At 36.8% G+C, this 19,116-nt stretch overlaps 1 protein-coding gene and 2 long non-coding RNA genes across 4 annotated transcripts in view; 2 read left to right on the top strand and 1 right to left on the bottom strand.

Annotated features, from left to right (window-relative positions):
* The window catches only part of LOC149730786 (uncharacterized), an 11,835-nt gene extending 3,572 nt beyond the window's left edge, over positions 1-8,263 (top strand). The window contains exons 2-4 of one of the 2 annotated variants that reach the window (XR_016385634.1): positions 1,215-1,276; positions 5,102-5,212; positions 8,126-8,263. This is a non-coding gene — a long non-coding RNA (uncharacterized LOC149730786). Of the gene's footprint in view, positions 1-1,214; positions 1,277-5,101; positions 5,213-7,184; positions 7,319-8,125 lie in introns of those variants that run through there. The other variant, XR_016385635.1, reaches the window with a different exon arrangement.
* On the bottom strand, positions 7,495-12,661 carry LOC149730785 (uncharacterized). Its single transcript, XR_016385639.1, has 2 exons — positions 12,524-12,661; positions 7,495-9,890 (listed from the first exon to the last, which is right to left on the bottom strand). It is a non-coding gene; the product is annotated as an uncharacterized LOC149730785 (long non-coding RNA).
* Positions 8,213-19,116, top strand: LOC149730784 (sodium- and chloride-dependent GABA transporter 1-like). Its single transcript, XM_089884004.1, has 16 exons — positions 8,213-8,363; positions 8,923-8,979; positions 9,087-9,207; positions 9,568-9,699; positions 10,096-10,257; positions 10,644-10,845; positions 11,199-11,331; positions 12,149-12,283; positions 12,552-12,655; positions 12,810-12,934; positions 13,852-13,964; positions 15,251-15,379; positions 16,289-16,388; positions 16,852-16,958; positions 18,033-18,209; positions 18,577-19,116. The coding sequence occupies exons 1-16, from the start codon at positions 8,340-8,342 to the stop codon at positions 18,751-18,753; spliced, it is 1,998 nt and encodes a 665-aa protein (XP_089740130.1). The 5' UTR covers positions 8,213-8,339; the 3' UTR covers positions 18,754-19,116.

Raw genomic sequence — 19,116 nt, 5'->3', positions numbered from 1 at the left:
GCTCCATTGCGGAAGTTTTGGGCAAAGTATGTCTCGCAATTGCCTCGCTACGCTTGGTAAACAACTTCGTCTGTGTTGATTTAAAGCTAAAACGTAGGCGGAAAATCGTATGTAATAAATGTACACCCAATTTTCCAACAGTAAAATTTAATTCGTTGATTCCCAACTTTCGATATACGATATCTAGCCTAGACGCTACTATGCTAATACAGGTATTGCTGCTTGCTTGCACGGTGTACTTATAAAAGGAGAGACCATTCTCATATCTTTGGGAAATTCCCAACTTACGTCACCGAGTTTCGACTTTCAATTCAAACACTTTCCAGCAGTTACTAGACTACTAGAGTTTCTTTCCTAAACATATCCAAGTAATTTACACCATCGTACAAGTTACCCTATACCCAGCTAACGATATTAAGTCTCTCAAGTTTCTGTTGCTAGTGTTTTTCACCATAAGGTACATCGACGTTGTCGTTGAGGTACACAACACAATGAAACAGTTGAGGCGCGACGGACCGTGCTACGTGCGCGCCAAAATGTCAGCCATCTTTTAACGCGGCTATAACTTATAATAGGTTTACTTCAAAACAAATGCAGGACTGCTGGACTGAAAGTTACACCCAATTTCAATTATTTTCAGTGACCATTAACATATTGTACTCAATTTCACCTGAATTTAGCACGTAAAAGTTTTTTATGAGCAACCAAACGAAGTTGTATATAGAGTAGAGTGGGGAAAGATGGGACACCTTTTATCTTTATTTTCTCGTTCCATTAAGTAGTAAACAAAGAATATTCAAAGAAATATAAAACCGTATCCTCACGACTCCCATAGACCAATGTTAATTGTTTAAAATACAATTAGGATGTTTGGATATTATGTGTTAAAGGTGTCCCATCTTCCCCCACTCTACTTTATAACCTAGATGCCTAAAATGTTTCTGATCATATACAAACATGACAGTCCACATGTTTAAATGAGACGGTTTTTATCCCAAACTTTTTGGTTTAAAACTAAAACCATATTCAGTGATGTAATAGCTAAAGCGACTTTTGAGCGTTTTAAAATCATAACCTGACTTTATGCAAAGTCTCTGCACAAAACATTGTTGCATTTCCATATAGCTTTTTATTATAAACCTTAGCATATCAAGCATAACTTTTCAATCAAATACATTTATTTACGTGGATAACAATATGTCGTATTATTTTAGGTCGTAAAAGTCCGAAGTTAGGCACCATGAAAGGAGAAATGCACCCTTGGAAAACGCTTGAGGTAATTTTGCCCGTTAAAATAAACACCGGTATTACATCATAATGGTGCGGGGGTTTCCATAGTGAAGCTACTTTCTTTTCATTGGTGAAAATTACCACCTATGTCCCAGTAGATTAGTAGAAGTACTGATATCTGTGATACGATTTTGTATTTGTCGTTTTGGGGTTATAACAGATGTATATTAGGGTGGGGAAGACGGGATGCCTTCAGCACATAGTATCCAAATATCCTGATCGTGTTTTAAACAACGGTCCATGAAAGTCGTGAAGATACTGTTTTATAATTCTTTAAATGTGCTTTGTTTTCTACCAAATGGGACGAGGAAATAGAATGAAAAAGTGTTCTATCCTCCCCACCTTACTATATATAAAAAGACCTTGTGATAACTTGTATATCTCGGTGTGGTCTAACTCTATATCATAGCTCATTTGCTATGTTAACTTTTGTCGCGTCGTTAAATGTAACTTTTTTAATCCTCGCATGGCGGGAAACTACAGTTGATATAATACGAATATCTCATATTTTATCTACCTTGTGCTCGCTTACGAGTTACTGCGTAGGCGTGTGTGTATTACTGCGTAGGCGTGTTGTGGAATATGAGTTTTATGTCATTCTGATTAGGTTTCTGAATAACCTACAGTTTAAGATAGCCTATAATCTTTGGACCAGTAACTTCTGGGTTAGAGGCCGGCCCGCTATACCCACTGACACTGTACTATACTCTGATATTATGGGTATTGGGGTACAGTTCAACGCATTGAATCGTTCGGTTTCCTTAAGTTTTGAAACATTTTGTAATCCATAATTTTAAATGTCACGCAGCATCACAATACCTATGTTCCCAAAACTGCGTTTTTTATTACAGATTGTTTATTTATTTGTTATGACTCTTCGTGGACCTAATTACCGACGCAATAATTTGAAAATGTCCTGTTGTTATGATACAGTCTTTATTTAACTAGCGCAAAATCGACGCAAATCTGCAAAAAGTTTATTTTAGACGAAAATGCGTGCAAACGATATTGCTGAAAACACCCAGGCAAACATTTCAATCTGCCTGCCACACAATGGATTTGTCCCTAATATGCTACACAGTTCATTGAGCACTGTTTGGATTATTGGTTGTTGAATTTGACACATTGTGTCTACGACGCCGTGACAATGTGATTTGGGCGGCTGCCTCAAGACCGGATTTTAAGGATTCAAAACTCGATGCGGCAACCAATCTTGGCGTATGTGTCCTTGGGCAAGACACAACAGCAATTCCTTGGATTGGGTAAATTTCCAGGCATGCATTTAAAAAAATATTTTAAAACAGTTACCCACAAAGTTACATATGGGGTGTATGAAACAAAACACTCGTTTTATAACGACTGTGGATGCCTCGCCACGCGAGAAAAAACAATTTACATTCATTCTAGACTAGAGTCTACTGCAGTCTATACTCTAGAGTATATAGACTCTGGACAATGGTTTTAGTTGTGTGATGTATCTAGGTGGCGCTAGAGAGCAAGCAAGCCGTTGGACTAAAAAGTAACGCTAATATTGGTCCGTCCAAAAACGTTGCAAATTACGTTTAGCAAATATTGTAACAATCATCGGGGAACCATTATTACAGTTAAACACTGTAGTTTGAAGTCGGGAAATAAGGAGTCCAATATAACGAGTTAACACGTATGTTTTAATAGGTAACTATAAGTTCTAATACATGGCTAACAATTTAAACCCATAAGGCAACACTCGGTTCAAGCAACTGTAGTTAAGTGTCTATACATGGTTACGAGCAACGATTCTTACAACTCTATAGCTTAGCGGCAGGTGTGCTAACCACTTTGTGCCAGTGGCGCCGATGGTTTGGTCCGTTCACGTTGGTTACTTGTAAACGGAAACGCATTTCGTAAAGCTGTTACTAAGTTTATTGCCACAAGCTCACCGGGTTAATACAAGCCCGAAGTCGGTCTTTTTTTATATAGTACTGTGGGGTAAGATACGACAATTTTCAAATGTCGTGTTTTAAGAATTAACAACAGTCTATTTGAGTCGTGTAGATACGGTTTTATAGTTCTTCGAAATTCTTCATTTACTACCAAATGGGACAAAAATTTAAATGAAAAGGTTTCCCATCTTTCCCCACCAAAACGATTAGCTTGGGTGTGTCTAACGCCTTATAGCCTATTACCCCTGGCCAAATATTGTAAAACGCTTTTGCCGTTGGCCGGAAACATGGCATAGGAAAGCTTGAATGTTATTGTACTTACGAGTAAAACGTTAAAAATCGCATTCAATCGAAGGATACATACGTCTTAGTGACCCAGATTTTTACCAATCCTGAGTAAATGGTGTTAATGATAAATCGTCCGTTGTGTGCTGTTGTCCAATCATGCCTGGGGCATCTGTAAGTGTGACAACGACTCTGTTTTATCAATAAGCGTGCCATACCAACTGTCGTTTTACCGTTACAAGCCGCCATTTCGTTTATGTATAGTAGGATGGGGGAAGACAAGACACCTTAGCATATAATGTTCAAATATCCCGATCATGTTTTAAACAATTAACAACCGCCCATAAGCGTCGTGAGGACTCGTTTTTTTAATTCTTTGAATGTTCTTTCTTTAGTACTAGATCGGATGAGAAAATAGGATGAAAAATTGTCTTTCCCGCACTACTATACACTTTTCCGATTATCGTGATTGAAGAGACAAAAAATCATTCTTTCATATATACGTACACAAAACTGGTTTCGGACTTAAGACACCGTATATAATAAGGCGTCAAAACATCAATATCTATAAAGCAATTATTTGCTATATCATATATACCTATCTATCTACCACGACGCGCGTGTGTGTACAGCACTAAAATAATTTGATTACAATTTAGTCAGCAGTCTAGTGACTATTCCTTGGGGTTTACTTGAATTACAGCAACACAAAACATTACGGCACCCTACTGTGCCTACTGATTTAATAATTGTACCAACTTAACGGTTTACGATGGTAAACTGCCTTCAGTGCACTTAAACAAGAGATATAAATTTCAGTCTTCTCCATAAAAGCACCCAGTGTGTGAATGGCGCGGAGTCTTGATGGTCATTGTTCTATTTGGTAGATTGATATATTTTAAACGACCATAAATACAAGCAACAAATCTTAGCTACAAAGGGCCAGACCGGTCAGACCGATAAATGACTTTAAAAATGCCCGACGCTTTTATTTCCAATATACAACCATAGTGGCTGTCCTATAGTAGGGTGGGGTAAGATGGAACATGTTTTTGTGCTGATTTCTTGTCCCATTTGGCAGCAAACAAAGAATGTTCTCAGAATTTTATAACCGTAGCCGTGTAACTCTAAAATAACGTTGGTATTTTGTTAATAACACGATCAAAAAATATGGGATTTAGGTGCCAACGTTATCCCATATTACTCCACAGTATTATATATAAACTACACATTATGTTTACGGTTATGATTTCGCTATCTAACTACCGTTAAGCAGCTTCGAAACTCGATCCTTGTTCAATAAGCTTGTAAATGTGAAGTAACCACGGCGTTTAATGAAGCATTAACTACGCCACAATAAGGTTTTACCGATACGGTGCTAATATAAGCTACCGTGACTAAAAGGAGTGAACGTGAACGATATAACCGCAATGTAAAATTGACATAAATGTTTAGTTCATATTGATCTTTTATAATAAACGCAAATTTTAATGCGGATTTAACACTTGAATGACTTTCCATGGCATATTTTACCGTAGTTTTTTAATTTCTAACATTGGATTGAATGAAGTAATAATCACTTGGTACTTTTTCATGTGGTTTAGGTAATATTCCATCTCTGGGCTGAAATATATGTATCACAACGACCTTATATATGGCGATTACGGAAGCATTCCATACAGCATAAGATTTCGTGTAAGAAAACTACGTTTGAGGTAAGATGGGATATCGTCATAATCCAAAATTCATATTTTCTTATCGTGTTTTAAACAATTTACAACGCTATTTTAGAGTCACGGTGTTATACTCTTGTATACATCTGTAAATATCCTATGTTTACCATCAAATGGGACAGACAAAGAGAATGAAAACACACCCCACTCTACTTTATATAGAGCGTTCTCTACAATAAACCATTATATGGTAAAGGACAAAACATACATTTTTTCGGCTGGCGACGCTTTTCATAGTTTGTGACAAACCGAAAATTTGAAATCGTAGGAATTTTTAAGATAGTTTAAGGATTACGATGCTTTGTTCACTTACCGATACTTAAAATTCCGATCCTGGTTCGCGCGCATTAATGATTGTCGCCTTTGCCCTTTTCACGGTAGGGCGGTGAGGTAATACCGAAAATATGCGCAAGCACCCGGTACATTAAATTGGTCTTTGATATAATACTAATGTTTTAAATTAATAAACCCTAAACTATTATATAGTGCTGTAGGGTAAAATGGGAAACCGTAAGAACCTGAATCCCGTTTTACTGATCGTTTTTAACAATTAACAACGCCTTTTTAGGGTTGTAAGAATGCGGTTAAATAGTTCTGTAAATATTCTTTGTTTACTCCCAAATGAGACGGGAAAACAAAATGAAAACACGTTCCATTCTACCTTAATCTATTACATTGTATAACGGCATAACCGATGGATATGGAGCACGTTTTTTTCCGGCAGTGTGATTTCATACGATTTTTCAGAGGTCGTTTCGTTTTAAAACTTTGGTTGTACCTTTAGATCACATTTGAGCATTTCTATCCACATACAAATTTTGATTTTTTTGTTGGCGTGCCGCTTTAGTATTAAAATCCTATAGCCTGCAGTACGATATGCTTCTGCACGGCAATAATAATTAAAATGTAGGAGTACTGGTAGTTTTCCGCGTGCAGTTCTTAAAATGCCCCGAGGCGCGAATATATTTTTTCAGACTAGATTTCGCAACATAGACCACACAGTGATAATTTAGATTTGTGTGTAGCCATGTTCTGTGGTAATTTTGGTTATAAATCTAATTACAAATTCCTTATCTGTGGTTATTGGTTGAATTAAATGGCCGGGTAAACCGAAATCGAATACTTTCATACACTGCATACCGTATTCCGTTCGCCACCAAATAAAGCTTCCGCTGAAGCAAAAATTGCGCAAATCTTTTCAACGTTACCTTCCTGGCACTTTACGCTATTTTATGAATTCGCCTCCCTATTTTTTGTACACAGTAGGGCGGGGTAAGGTGGGACGTCTCATTTGTTATAGTAAATAAGCATACATAATTATATAACTATAGCTACCCCATAGTAATACACGTTAATCATATAACATTTTTTGGAGTGTTTAGTTCATGTTTTTATTAATCGATGACATCACGTGACCTGTATGACGTCACAGACTTTAATTGAAACAGTTTAATTTTAACTTTGTGCTCGCAATGTTACGTAACAATTAAAAACTATAATGTATGATGTATAGGTACATAGCATAAATAAATGCATATATGAAGCCAGGAAAAGTATTGGTTAAAATCCATATGCTTAGCGTTGTGGATATTTCTGGTTTTAGCAAAGTTATTTTTAGGTATAAAACAGGGTTTTATTCAGTTTCACAACTATTTTAGTTATTTCGACTTGGCTGAACCCTCACTGCTGTTTAAGGTCGGCTAACGAAGCGATGCAAAATAGTAATAAACAATGCAGCTGCAGAACATCGTGAGGAGTTCAGTTTTCCAATTGCCGCCTGCATTCGATAAAATATTAATAATACTGTGTGATAAAATATTGATAATATGAAAACATTGAAAAAAGGTGCATTTTCAGTGGTATGTTTAATTCATAAATATAAGTGATTTTCATATTCGTCTCTAAGCATATGTAAGCATACGCTGCATACTGATTGACCTCTGTCAAGTTTCAGCTTGCGTGCAAATATAAAGATCCGTGAAATTCAATTTAAACCTCCGCCGTTGTTTATCAAGAAGGCAATCACCCAGGTTATCATTTTATACGAAACCACCAAAGATAAATTCCTACACGATCGAAATTATCACGGTATTATGTGCAATAAATATGTCAGTGTTACCCATTTCCAAGTGATAAATACGTATTTCAAATAAAAGTATATACAGTATACGGTGGTGGAACACGGGGACCTATTCATTCTGTTTTCTCGTTCCATTTAGTGGGGCAAGATGGAACACCTTTGGCACAAAATATCCGAAATATCCTGATTGTGTTTTAAGCCATTAAAAACGTGAGTCGCGATATAGTTTTATAATTCTTTGAACGTACTTCGTTTACTACCAAATTAGAAGAGAAAATAAAACGAAAAGTGTTTCATCTTCCCCTACCCTACTATATATGTAGTGAACACGCAAATTGGTAAATTAGACTGTTTGTTGAACTTGATATTATGTCTTGGATTAATAAAGCGGCATTTCCCGCTTAGTGGCGCCATTGGTTCATATCATTTGGACACGGAGTGTATGAATACACCACGTGTGATAAGGAAGTCAAATATACAGTTACAATTTAGACACCAACATTTTTGTGAAACCATTTCCTTTTGTTTAATGAGACAAAACGATTTTATAAATAGTGAGCCAATAAGTAATTTACTAAATATTAGAAATACTGTAATAACATTTCAGTTTTACATTCTGTTTAGTGTGGACTGTAAACGAAGCGTTTTGTAATTCTGTTGCATGGCAGCAGTTAATAAAACGGTGACTAGCTCACATATATTATGTAGTACGGATAACACACATTGTGTAATACTGATATACATTTATGGTATGTAACTAGCAGTGGCCCGTTACGTAATTCTGAGTCATCAATGCATTTCTTAAATCCTGAAAGAGACTTCGGCCTGATGTTGAAGAGAAAAACAAAATGTGAAGAAGGAGCCGCCCGGCGATCGAAGGAAAAAGGCAACCACGTGTTTCCGAAGCAAACTGCGCTGTCGAGCGAAGTCGAGCAATACCCGTAATAGAGTATCGTCTGGAGAGGAACAACTTGTTTACTACAGTTTGTTTGAACAAGCGCCCAACCCCCGAACCTTCCGTCAACGAAAATGTCAATAGAAATGAAGAAATCGGTAAGTTTTTCCATGTTTAATATAATTTACTTACAAAATTCGATATATAAACAGTTTTCATTATAAACATCGACGGCGTATGTAACGACATCATGTAAAAACATTTAATTTTGAAAAATCTATACGCCTAACTGCTAAATGTGTTTACAACCGTTTTAAACGAGCCATGTACGTGTTTCAGTTTCGTGGTAGCGCATCCGCCCGATCGATTTTCCTCTTTCCTTTTGTGATTACGCACAAGTCTGTAGTTTTCCACTGCTATTATGGCTCGGGTACTTGTTGACAACTGTAGTAATCCGAAGGTCGCAGTTTAATCGTGTCAACTACGTACGGTAGATTACGTTTCATGATTTACTGTGATCTCAATTTGGCCCGATATTTCACGCTCCACGAGTGCGAACTGTATTACACGTTACTGAACAGTCGCGTTCCCAATACAAAACGCAGCTGTCCAAAATAACTTAATTGTTTGACCCAATCATCTTTTTGACCTGAATAACCTTTTCGAAATAATCTTCGATTACTATTATTAAATGTTACGTAACTCTAATATTTTCAGGAGTTATCAGACGACCCTGTCGTAAGTCTGATAGATGGGAAGAAACCTGCTGCTAAGGTAACCACATTGACGTGTATAATCAATGACATATTTACACTTTTACCACTGACGCCATAAGTACTACCCTATTCCGGCAGCTGGCAATACCAAACATATATTTGCAGGGCGAAGTCGAACGAGAGACCTGGGATAAGAAACTTGATTTTATGTTATCTTGTATCGGTTATGCGGTAGGACTGGGAAACATATGGCGATTTCCTTATCTCTGCTACAAGAATGGGGGAGGTAAAATCATTGCGGTTCACAGATAAATTATTATAACGACAGTTTCAAAAGATATTTTATATCACAACTTGAAGAATATGTTCGTCCGTATTAAACGATTTTTAAAAATGGTACTGTGGGGTAAGATAGAATACCTTAGCACCAAAATTCCACATTTTCTGATCGTGTTTTGAACAAGTAACCACGCTCTATTAAGTCATATAGGGCTATAAATCTGTAAATTTTCTTTGTTTACGACCAAATTGGACGAAAAGATTTTTAAAACATGTTTCATCTTATCACACTATACCATAGCAGGATTCCCTTTTAATTACTGTGAACTCTCTACACATTATTGTAAACATTTATTATTTTTCACAGGAGCATTTCTCATTCCATACCTCATCTTTTTATTAATTTGTGGAATCCCTCTGTTTTTCCTTGAACTGTCTTTCGGGCAGTTTGGAGCTTTAGGTCCAGTTGCCATATGGAAGATAGCTCCTATATTTAAAGGTAGGAAATTATTCTACATGTGACGCATTGTTAAATTATTTATCTTGTTTGATCAACAAACCACGAACTTACATTGGCGCCTTGGTATAGGGTATAGCCTTAGTGCTTGCATCAAAACTGCTGTTACTATACAGTAGGCGTGTGTGTTTTGCCAAGTGACGAAACGGAAATTACTCTAATCCAGTGGTCCCCTATGGATTGAAAAATTTGTTAGCCATACAGAGCAAAAAAAATACCCCACAAAGTTGCAAACGTGGCGCCCTGTGAGTGGTGACGAAACATGAACGGAATAGCCATTCAGAATTCTGGCCACGCTAGGACAAATGACTTCCTTTAATTCACTCATTGATCGTTGGCACGCAAATCTCAGTTGTCATTAACTTTGTTTTTTTCCAGGAGTCGGATTCTGCATGATGATCATATCGTTCATGGTATGCGTTTATTACAACGTTATTATAGCCTACAGTTTACATTTCATTTTCAACTCATTCACGTCAACTTTACCGTGGTCGACGTGTGGGAACGATTGGAACACAGAGTTCTGCCGAACCAACTACAGTAAGAATTTGTTTTTTATTACCTGCCTTTGTTTAACTCCGTAGCAACACGATTATCGGGCTATGTTGTTTTTAACGTATGAGCCTGGCGCCGTTTTTAAAACGGCCTACTCCCGCAGTCTAATTTATCTAACATTTTTTTATGATAAACGAATTCCCATCAAAAGAAATGCCAGCAGAATATAGTACTTTGGGCTAAGATGGGTTACTGTCAGCCCACAGTATCCCATTTATCCTGGTTGTGTTTTAAATTATAAACAGCGCTCTCTTAAAGATATGGTGCTGTAAATATTCGGTATTTACCGGGACTGACGGAAAGTGGGAAAATGTCCCATCTTACTCCACTTAAATATAATTTTTGCCGTTTTAGTTATACTGTTATTTTAGGTTCAAATACCACTATGCCTCCCGTATGGACTGGTATTGATTGCGGAAAAGGCAAAGGATGGTTCGAAGATATAATGAACACGTCTGTCAATTATACTCAGTTAAACAACGTTTCCTATATGGGCCATAATAGCTGGACAGAGAGCATAGATGTAAACGGTTCTTGCATCCAATTTAACACTTCGTCCCAGGAATATTTCTCGTAAGTTTAATACACCGTATTTTATTAGAGTTATCAAGTTTAATTTATAACGCGTTTTATTGGGTTTAACGAACTGTATGCCGCGGCCCCTGCTGTGCGGTAAAACGAGTTCAAGATTTTGCAATAACTTAGGAAAATATAACTTTATGTTTTAGGTTTTAGCAATAACTTAACTTCAAAAAGTTCCAGCATTAACTTACATTTTAAACTAAAAAATGACATGTATGTAATTTTAGAAACGTTGCCCGCAAAAAAGACGAAAAACGTTAATTTCCTACACTATCATATTTTATTCTCTAAAGACGTTTTTTTGATATTTATTTTGCTGATTACTAATAATTCAAAACCCACAGACGAAAAGTTCTCCGTTTGACCGACAGCATTGCTACAGTGGGTGGAATACAGTGGGAGTTGTTGGGATTCCTTGCCCTTGCATGGGTCATCGTGTTTATGTGTTTGTTTAAAGGAGTCAAATGGTCAGGCAAGGTATGTGGTGGTTATGATACAATATAGTACTGTGGAGTAAGATGGATACCGTTAGCACATAATGTCCCATTCCCATATTTTCTAATCGTGTTTTAACAGTTAACAACGCCTTTTTAGAATCTTGAGGACACGGTTATATACTTTCTAATTATCCTTTTTTTTCCACCAAATGGGATGATAAACACAATGAAAACTTGAACCATCTTACCTCAATCTACTATATATTGGGTATTTGTTTCATGCACCTAGTCCTAATCGAAGGCCTAATATTTCATTTGAAAAGCTACACCTCACTGTGAGTTTCTGTATGTTGGGTTTAGCAGGTGCGCCTTTTAATTGTCACTATTCCCGAAATAGTTGTATACCAACAACGTATTTTACCAACTTATGTTATTATGAATTCCATTTACTGCTTTAATTGATTCTTTGTTATCCTTTGAAAAAATCAATGTTACGTAATTTGCAAAAAAAAATCGTTAGCGCCTGTCTTTGAAACAAATTTCACAGCTTTAGAGATCTGATAGCGTTACTCTACAGAGAGACTCACACACTTATTTTAGACTTTGTACATTGACCGTAATTGATTATTCTATACTGTAGGGAATTTAGACCATACAGTAGTAGAGCAAATATGCTTTACTATGTGGCATAGTTTCTTAAACTTCCTTAGTTGTTCATAACTATAAGCTAAAAGCGACCTTTGTTTATGTGTGATAGAATTAAAGTACCTTAGACATTTAAAGTTAGGTCTGATTCACACCTATAACATATACGCCTGGCAGCAACAACTTATATTGTATTAATTCGTTTTTTACAGGTTGTCTATTTCACTGCCACATTTCCGTACGTTGTTTTGGTGATTCTATTGATCCGTGGTGTTATGGAGGAAGGTGCTATGGATGGAATACATTATTATCTAACACCTAATATTACGCGATTGCAGGACGTGAAGGTATAACTACCGCATATGCATCTTTCACCATAGAACATCGGCTAATGTGACGCAATTTCCTCTCGCGGCCTTCCTTGTGGCCAACACCTTTTAAGGGACCATGATTGTTTGCTTAGCCATAGAATTGTGCCACTACTGTTTTATATTCACCACCTCAAAGGAAACTGTATTTACTTTGCCTACTTTCCTCATTGTATGCCCTAATAACTGCAAAACTAGTTGCGACAAAATTTAATTTACTTTTTTCTCTATTGGTTTACTTTTACAGGTATGGTCCGATGCGGCTGTTCAGATCTTTTATTCGCTGGGTGCAGCGTGGGGCGTCCTGCTTTCTTATTCCTCGCTTAATAAGTTTAATAACAACGTTTACAGGTAACTTTACGATTGCTTCCGTGTGCTGAGTCCCCATAAACATTTTGCTGACTGCTAAAGTTGAAAACAACCTTAATATTTCTCTTGTTAAATATCGATTTCAGTAATATCAATAAGGCGAGCAATAAATTGATTGAAATGCCCTGTGTTATAGAGACGCGGTGTCCATATGTTTTGTAAATTGTTGTACGAGTTTCCTTGCCGGGTTTGTTGTGTTCTCAGTCCTCGGGGCGCTGGCATTTCAGACTGGTAGAGATATTGAAGACGTTGTTGATCAAGGTACGAATGTTTGTGGGTTATATATGTAATGGAATATTAATATACCTCGCGTGCCTATATACTGTATGATATAACCAACGTACGAGTTGATAAAGTATAGTGTGGTGGGGGAAGATTTACACATTTTCATTCTATTTTTTTGACCCATTTGGTAGTAAACAAAGAACATTCAAAGAACTATAAACTTTATTCTGACGAATCCCATAGACTTTTCTTAATTATTTAAAACACAATCAGGTTATTTGGATATTATGCGCTAAATGTGTCCCGTCTCCCCCACCCTACTATATAAAGTCCGGTCGGTCTACAATATTCCGTTCTACATTTGAACAGATAAATCGAAAGCAAAAAACGGAAAACATTAATGTCAAATCGGTTTGAATTAAAATCTATATCCCTTTGTAAGCCCTGATGATGTCTTACCATATGGCAGTCGAAACGTCGGTTCTTTAAATCACAAAACAAACAAGTGTCATAAGACCTATTGCACATTTATGGAACACCCGGCAACGACATATACATATATCCGTTTTGTCCATATATGCGTTTGATGTATATATCTTTATGGTATAAGCCTCTTTAAATGCCTAGCATAAGTGTACGTAAGTCCACTTGTGACATAACAACAACTATATTAGCACCATCATCCGACCCTTAACGTTCTAATCAACAATAGGGACCAACATTCCGATAAAATGAGGTAACAGGTTGGGGTGAAGTGGGACATGATTTCATTCTCTTTTCGCGTCCCATTTGGTAGCAAACCAAGAACATTTTACAGAATCATGTAACTCCATTTTTACCACCCTAAACGAGCGTTGTTAATTGTAAAAAACGATCAGGGGATATGGGATTTAAGTGCTAACGATATCTTTTCTTACCTCCCGTAGTAAACCTAAGATTTCTGTTCTTTACAGGAGCCGGACTTGCTTTTGTTGCCTACCCTGCTGCCGTTGCCAATCTACCAATTGCCCCATTATGGGCGTTCCTATTTTTCTTCATGCTTTTAAATCTTGGTTTGGACAGCCAGGTGGGAACGTTACTGATTCATTTGCTTGCTACATGACCGAGAGGATTGCGCAATATTTCCCCACAGTATGTTAAATGATTAGTGGCAATTTGGGTAATCTGAAAAATCGAATTTCGAAAAAAAAAAATTTGAAACAAAAACTGAATAAACTTCTTAGCAAATACTAAACTTTATTACATATGGCTGTATACTGAAAGCGCCAGATCCTTTCTGTCATGTTGTAGACATATGTTAACTGTTCTTCTTTAAGCGTTTCACTCCGAGCAGGTACGTGGAGTTTTGTTTTAACTATAAATATAAATTGCGAAACGTTAAACGCGAAATTCTGTTAAATTTTCTGACAAAATAACAAATATCTTTATATGCTGTTGCTGCAACAAAACAGAAAGGCGTTTTAACAGTTGTATTTTTTCGTGGTTATATTTGGTAACCCTTTTGTTTTTGCAGGTCTATTGTGTTTATACATTTTTATATTTTTTTATAATTACGGAAATAGCCGTTTAGTAAAAATGACCATTCCATACGTCATGTTTGCATGTTACAATTTGCACGCCAAATGCAGTATAACTGACGTACATTATACCTAATTATGACTGCTGAAGTAGTTAATGTCGACAACTAACCCCGTGAATTTCCTCTCTATGCATTATGTCCGCTAGGGGCAGGCCTGGGCACCGTCGATGAGTTTGCAAGGTCCTCCGACTCACGCCCGCCCCCCAGTGTTCGGTAGCCGGTAAACAGTGAAAAATATTTCGTAATTTTAATCTAGTCGAATATTTCGTTTTAATTCTTCACTCACCTACCAGCACTTTTAATTTCTCTTCATTCTCATCATGGTAAAATCCTATATAACACAAATAATGTAACTTATAACAAAAATGGTGTAGTTTTTATCCTCCAAACACGCGCACACGTCATTAGTTTTTCAACCATTGATAAAATAACTTGTAAAGGTAAATTAATTCTTCATAAATACAATCTTGAGTCCCAAAGTCCCAGATTTTTCTATACATTTTCGTTTTTTGTTCTAACTTTCCCCAAATTTTCCATTCCCTTTTCTATTCAGCATCGATTTATTAACGAACTCCTCGTTCCAAGAATCGATTATGTGACGTAATAATGCAACCTCGATGCCAAATTTCTTTTTAGGTTTTTTTCTTCGTGTGCGCTTTCAAAACTCTCCCATCTCTTTCATGCTGGTAGCGCAAATCTTCGTCAATTTTTCGCAATCCCTTTTTATCCCAGGGTTCGTATATAACTAGCTAACCCGTTTGCCTTATGTATAGTTTGGAATGATCGAAGCTGTGGTGTCTGGACTTCTTGACGAAGTATCTTGGTTTCGAAAAAATCGTGTCAAATTCCTTGCCGGCCTTTGCTTTGTACAATTCCTACTAGCAATACCGATGGTTACAGAGGTAGTTACAATATTACAATATCTTTTTTATCCCTGAAATTAACAATGGTATTAGGTAAGTACCATGTAAATTACGGCAGTGTTATTACTGTGGCAGAAAAACAATCGTTTAAGGCGTAAAACAATTCCATAAAAATGCCTTTTCAAATCTCGTTATAACACTGCATGCTTAAAAAATGGTATTTGGAAAATTTCCTTTGTGATACAAAAACAGTTTTATGGACCGAAACTGTTCATGATCTCCTATCTATTACCATTAAAGCCCTTTTTTTGTCGTCTACTTTCGGGGAAGCGACAGGCTTCAATATCCGGTTGAGGTCAATGCGGAAGCACCCTTGATGTTAGGGTAGCCCAACTCTGGCCTAAATCTTGTTCCATGGCGTGGCACACTATAGGACCTCATTAACAAAATTAAAAATCTATAAAACTGGTCTAAACTCATCAAATTAAACAGAGCAAAGTTGAGATACACGTTTAAAGTTTTAACCCAACGACATACCGGTAGTTGCAATACACTTTAAACCCAGCGTAAAATACGTTTAACTGTCATCTGAACTAACTAATAGTTCCTAAATCGTTGGCCTAAAAGAACCACCCTATAGGGTGGGGAAAGATGAGGCACCTATAGCACATAACATTCTCATCGTGCACATAACATTCTCATCGTGCACATAACATTCTCATCGTGCACATAACATTCTCATCGTGTTTTAAACGATTAATACCGGTCTATGGGAGTTGGGGAGATACGGTTTAATAATTCTTTAAATGTTCTTTGTTTACTACCAAATGGGGTGAGAAAATAGAACGAAAAAGTGTCCTATCTTCCCCCCCCCCTGCACAATTCCAATTGTTCTTTACCACTTAATATACATACAGTTTACGTTGTAACCAATTTGTTTTGTTATAGAGTGGGATGTATTGGGTTACATTGATCGATTGGTACGCGTCCGGTTTCCCGTTAATGTGCGCTGCTGTGTGTGAGATCATATGTATTGCCTGGGTTTACGGTAAGATATATTTGTTACTGTATCCTGTATGCATGTTGCTTCTATAAATTATACTGCTGTAACCAGTATATACATTTTGCTGCTGTAGGCAGTATATTCATTTTGCTGTTATAACCAATGTCTAATTTTCATATTATTGTTGACAACACTTCAAACTACACACACATACGTTATGTATACAATATATATAGTACTTTGGGGTAAGATGAGACCTTTAGAACGTAATATCCCATATTTCCTGATCGTGTTTTTAACAATTAAGAAGCTCTTTTAAGTTCTCGAGTCTACGTTTGTATATTACTGTAAATATTCCTTGTTCACTACCAAATAGAACAATAAAAGATAATGAAAAATGTCCCATCTTACCCCACATTACTATAAATAAAGTTTCATACAAAAACCTATGCTGAGTCCATACGAGTTTGTGGTGATTGTGACGTAACAAAATTTCATTGTTTTACAGGCGTTGATCGTTTCTTGTACGACATCCGTTGCATGATTGGACACAAGCCGTTCTTATGGCCCTGGTGGAAAGCTACATGGAGCTGTATTACTCCCATCTGCATATTCGTAAGTTACTAAGAACTATATGCTTTATAAAGAACTTGAATGAATGAATTTAATTATTTGTTCTCGCGTTGCGGGGCAACGACAGTCGTTATAATATTAGGTATTTTGTTTTATACACCTCGTGCCCGCTTACGAGTTACCGTGTATATCACTATGTCACTTTGGGGGTTGTTGTGTTTTATGTCGCTTGGGAGGCAATTTAAACAACCGATAAAGTACCACTAAGTTAAAGCAATTGTCGTTTAGTATCTTGCCAAACGACACATACCTAAATAATAGCAGCATCGCGCCTCGCGCCTGTAACCTTTGGACTGGATGCACAGACGCAACATCACACTAACCACCGTTTTAGGAAGCTGAAAAAACGGTGATGTAACGGTGTACAGTTACCAACGCTTTTTTAACCGCGTATATGTTACGTTATGTAAAGAGTATACACGCTAAAATGAAATCTATACTCTGTTCGGTGTCACCTCTAAAGTTTGTTTACTACTCCCATTATAAAGTTCTTATCAAGAGCCTGGGGTCAAACGGGTTCGTGGAAATTTTCCAAGTAGTTTTAGCGCTTGTGTGAGTCAATGCAGCTAAATATACTGAACAGTTTGTTTGTATACTGTAACACAAATGCGTTGGTTTTATATTTATGGAGTAAACTAAATAGAACTTATGCATTAAGTTGATTTAACAATTCAGTTTATTTATAGAGCAATGTATGTACAGTTATTTTAATGCGCTGGTTTAATGATTATAAAAATATCGCAACTAACTATACGTATACCGTCTATGCATTAAATTTTGGGTTATTTGAAAACTGTAACTTGCTTTATCCTCGCGTAGCCGAAAAACGACAGTCGTTGCAATACGGATGTTCTGTTTCATACACCTCGTGCCAGCTAACGAGTTACCAATTTATTCAACTAATTATGTATTCATTTCAAGGTTCAATGTAACAATAAATTTATCATAACAGTTAGTCATAAATATTCTTTATTTACCACCAAATGTGACAAGAAGTGTGAATAAAACAAGTACCATCTTACCCCCCCTACCATAACATATTTTTATCCTTAACAGTTGATCATGACTGCTCATCTTGCTTTCTATTCACCCGTCGAATATAACAAGATTGTTTATCCCAGCTGGGCTGAGGTTGTGGGCTGGCTTTCTGCTTCGGCTTCAATTCTTATGATTCCTGGATGGGCGATTTACCAACTAAATTACCACCCAAGAGCTAAGGGTTCTTTGCCAGAGGTAAAATTTTATTTTGGTTTATTTTTTTTAATATGAAACGCTTCACAATTTTGCGTGTCGAATAAATGTGACTTGTTTACCCTCGCGCGCCCTCTTACGAGTTGGCTTTCTTTGTGTGTAATTGTTTTGTTTTTTTGATTTTTGTTGTTGTAATGTTTGGATAACACTTTAGACAACCAATAGGGAAAGACTAAGTTGCAGCAATTTTCAGAAAAGACATAGCTAAAAGAAACATATGCCCGCAATGCTTGAGCTTTGTACTCTAACGTTTGGGCTCGAGGCATGCGCCCGTAACCACTTTGCCACGGCGCCGCGTTTTTTATTAGCACAATCCGGAACTGTGTTTTACCACAATTCTAATTTTCAGAGGCTGGCTGCGATTTCTCGCTGTGACGCGGATTGGGGGCCCCGAGATCCCATGATCCCATACAAATACAGGAAACAAGCGGAGCCTCTTAAAAGCCGAGTGCATTGTTGTAGTTCAACAGAAAGTTGCGCTTCGGATTTATCAGACCCTCCTGTTTACAGAGTAAATTCAGTTTAAATTTCTCCAAGACCTGTCTCGTTACAAAAACTTTTACAAACTGTACATAATTATACAACGAACTCTTTATCTTCTTCTGTGTTGCGGTTTGTTGCCATGCAATGTCACCTTTTATCGATGTTAAAACATCAGATTTTACCCAATTTACATCAAAATTTCCACTGATGAAAAATATTATATATTTTCAAAATCAATTATATTAATTCGTTGACTGCGTAAGCCATTCTTTGTTTCTCGTTTCTTTCACAACTTATTCGTTTAATTATCGCGAAAGGATAATATTCCTTTGTACCCGGTCCAATGAATGTGATTTGTGTATAAGCTTGTAGTAAATATACTGTTGTATGCACTGTCAGAACTAAA

Source organism: Ciona robusta, chromosome 9 (genome assembly GCF_009617815.1).
Source record: "Ciona robusta chromosome 9, ASM961781v2".
Taxonomy (NCBI): Eukaryota; Metazoa; Chordata; class Ascidiacea; order Phlebobranchia; family Cionidae; genus Ciona; species Ciona robusta.
The sequence above is the reverse complement of the archived record's forward strand: the minus strand, read 5'-3'. Positions and strand labels throughout refer to the sequence as shown.

Coding starts and splice junctions, on each gene's coding strand:
- LOC149730784 (XM_089884004.1), top strand. CDS start 8,340: ATGTCAATAGAAATGAAGAAATCG. Junction 8,980..9,086: donor GGAAGAAACCTGCTGCTAAG/GTAACCACATTG, acceptor ATATATTTGCAG/GGCGAAGTCGAACGAGAGAC. Junction 11,332..12,148: donor GAGTCAAATGGTCAGGCAAG/GTATGTGGTGGT, acceptor CGTTTTTTACAG/GTTGTCTATTTCACTGCCAC.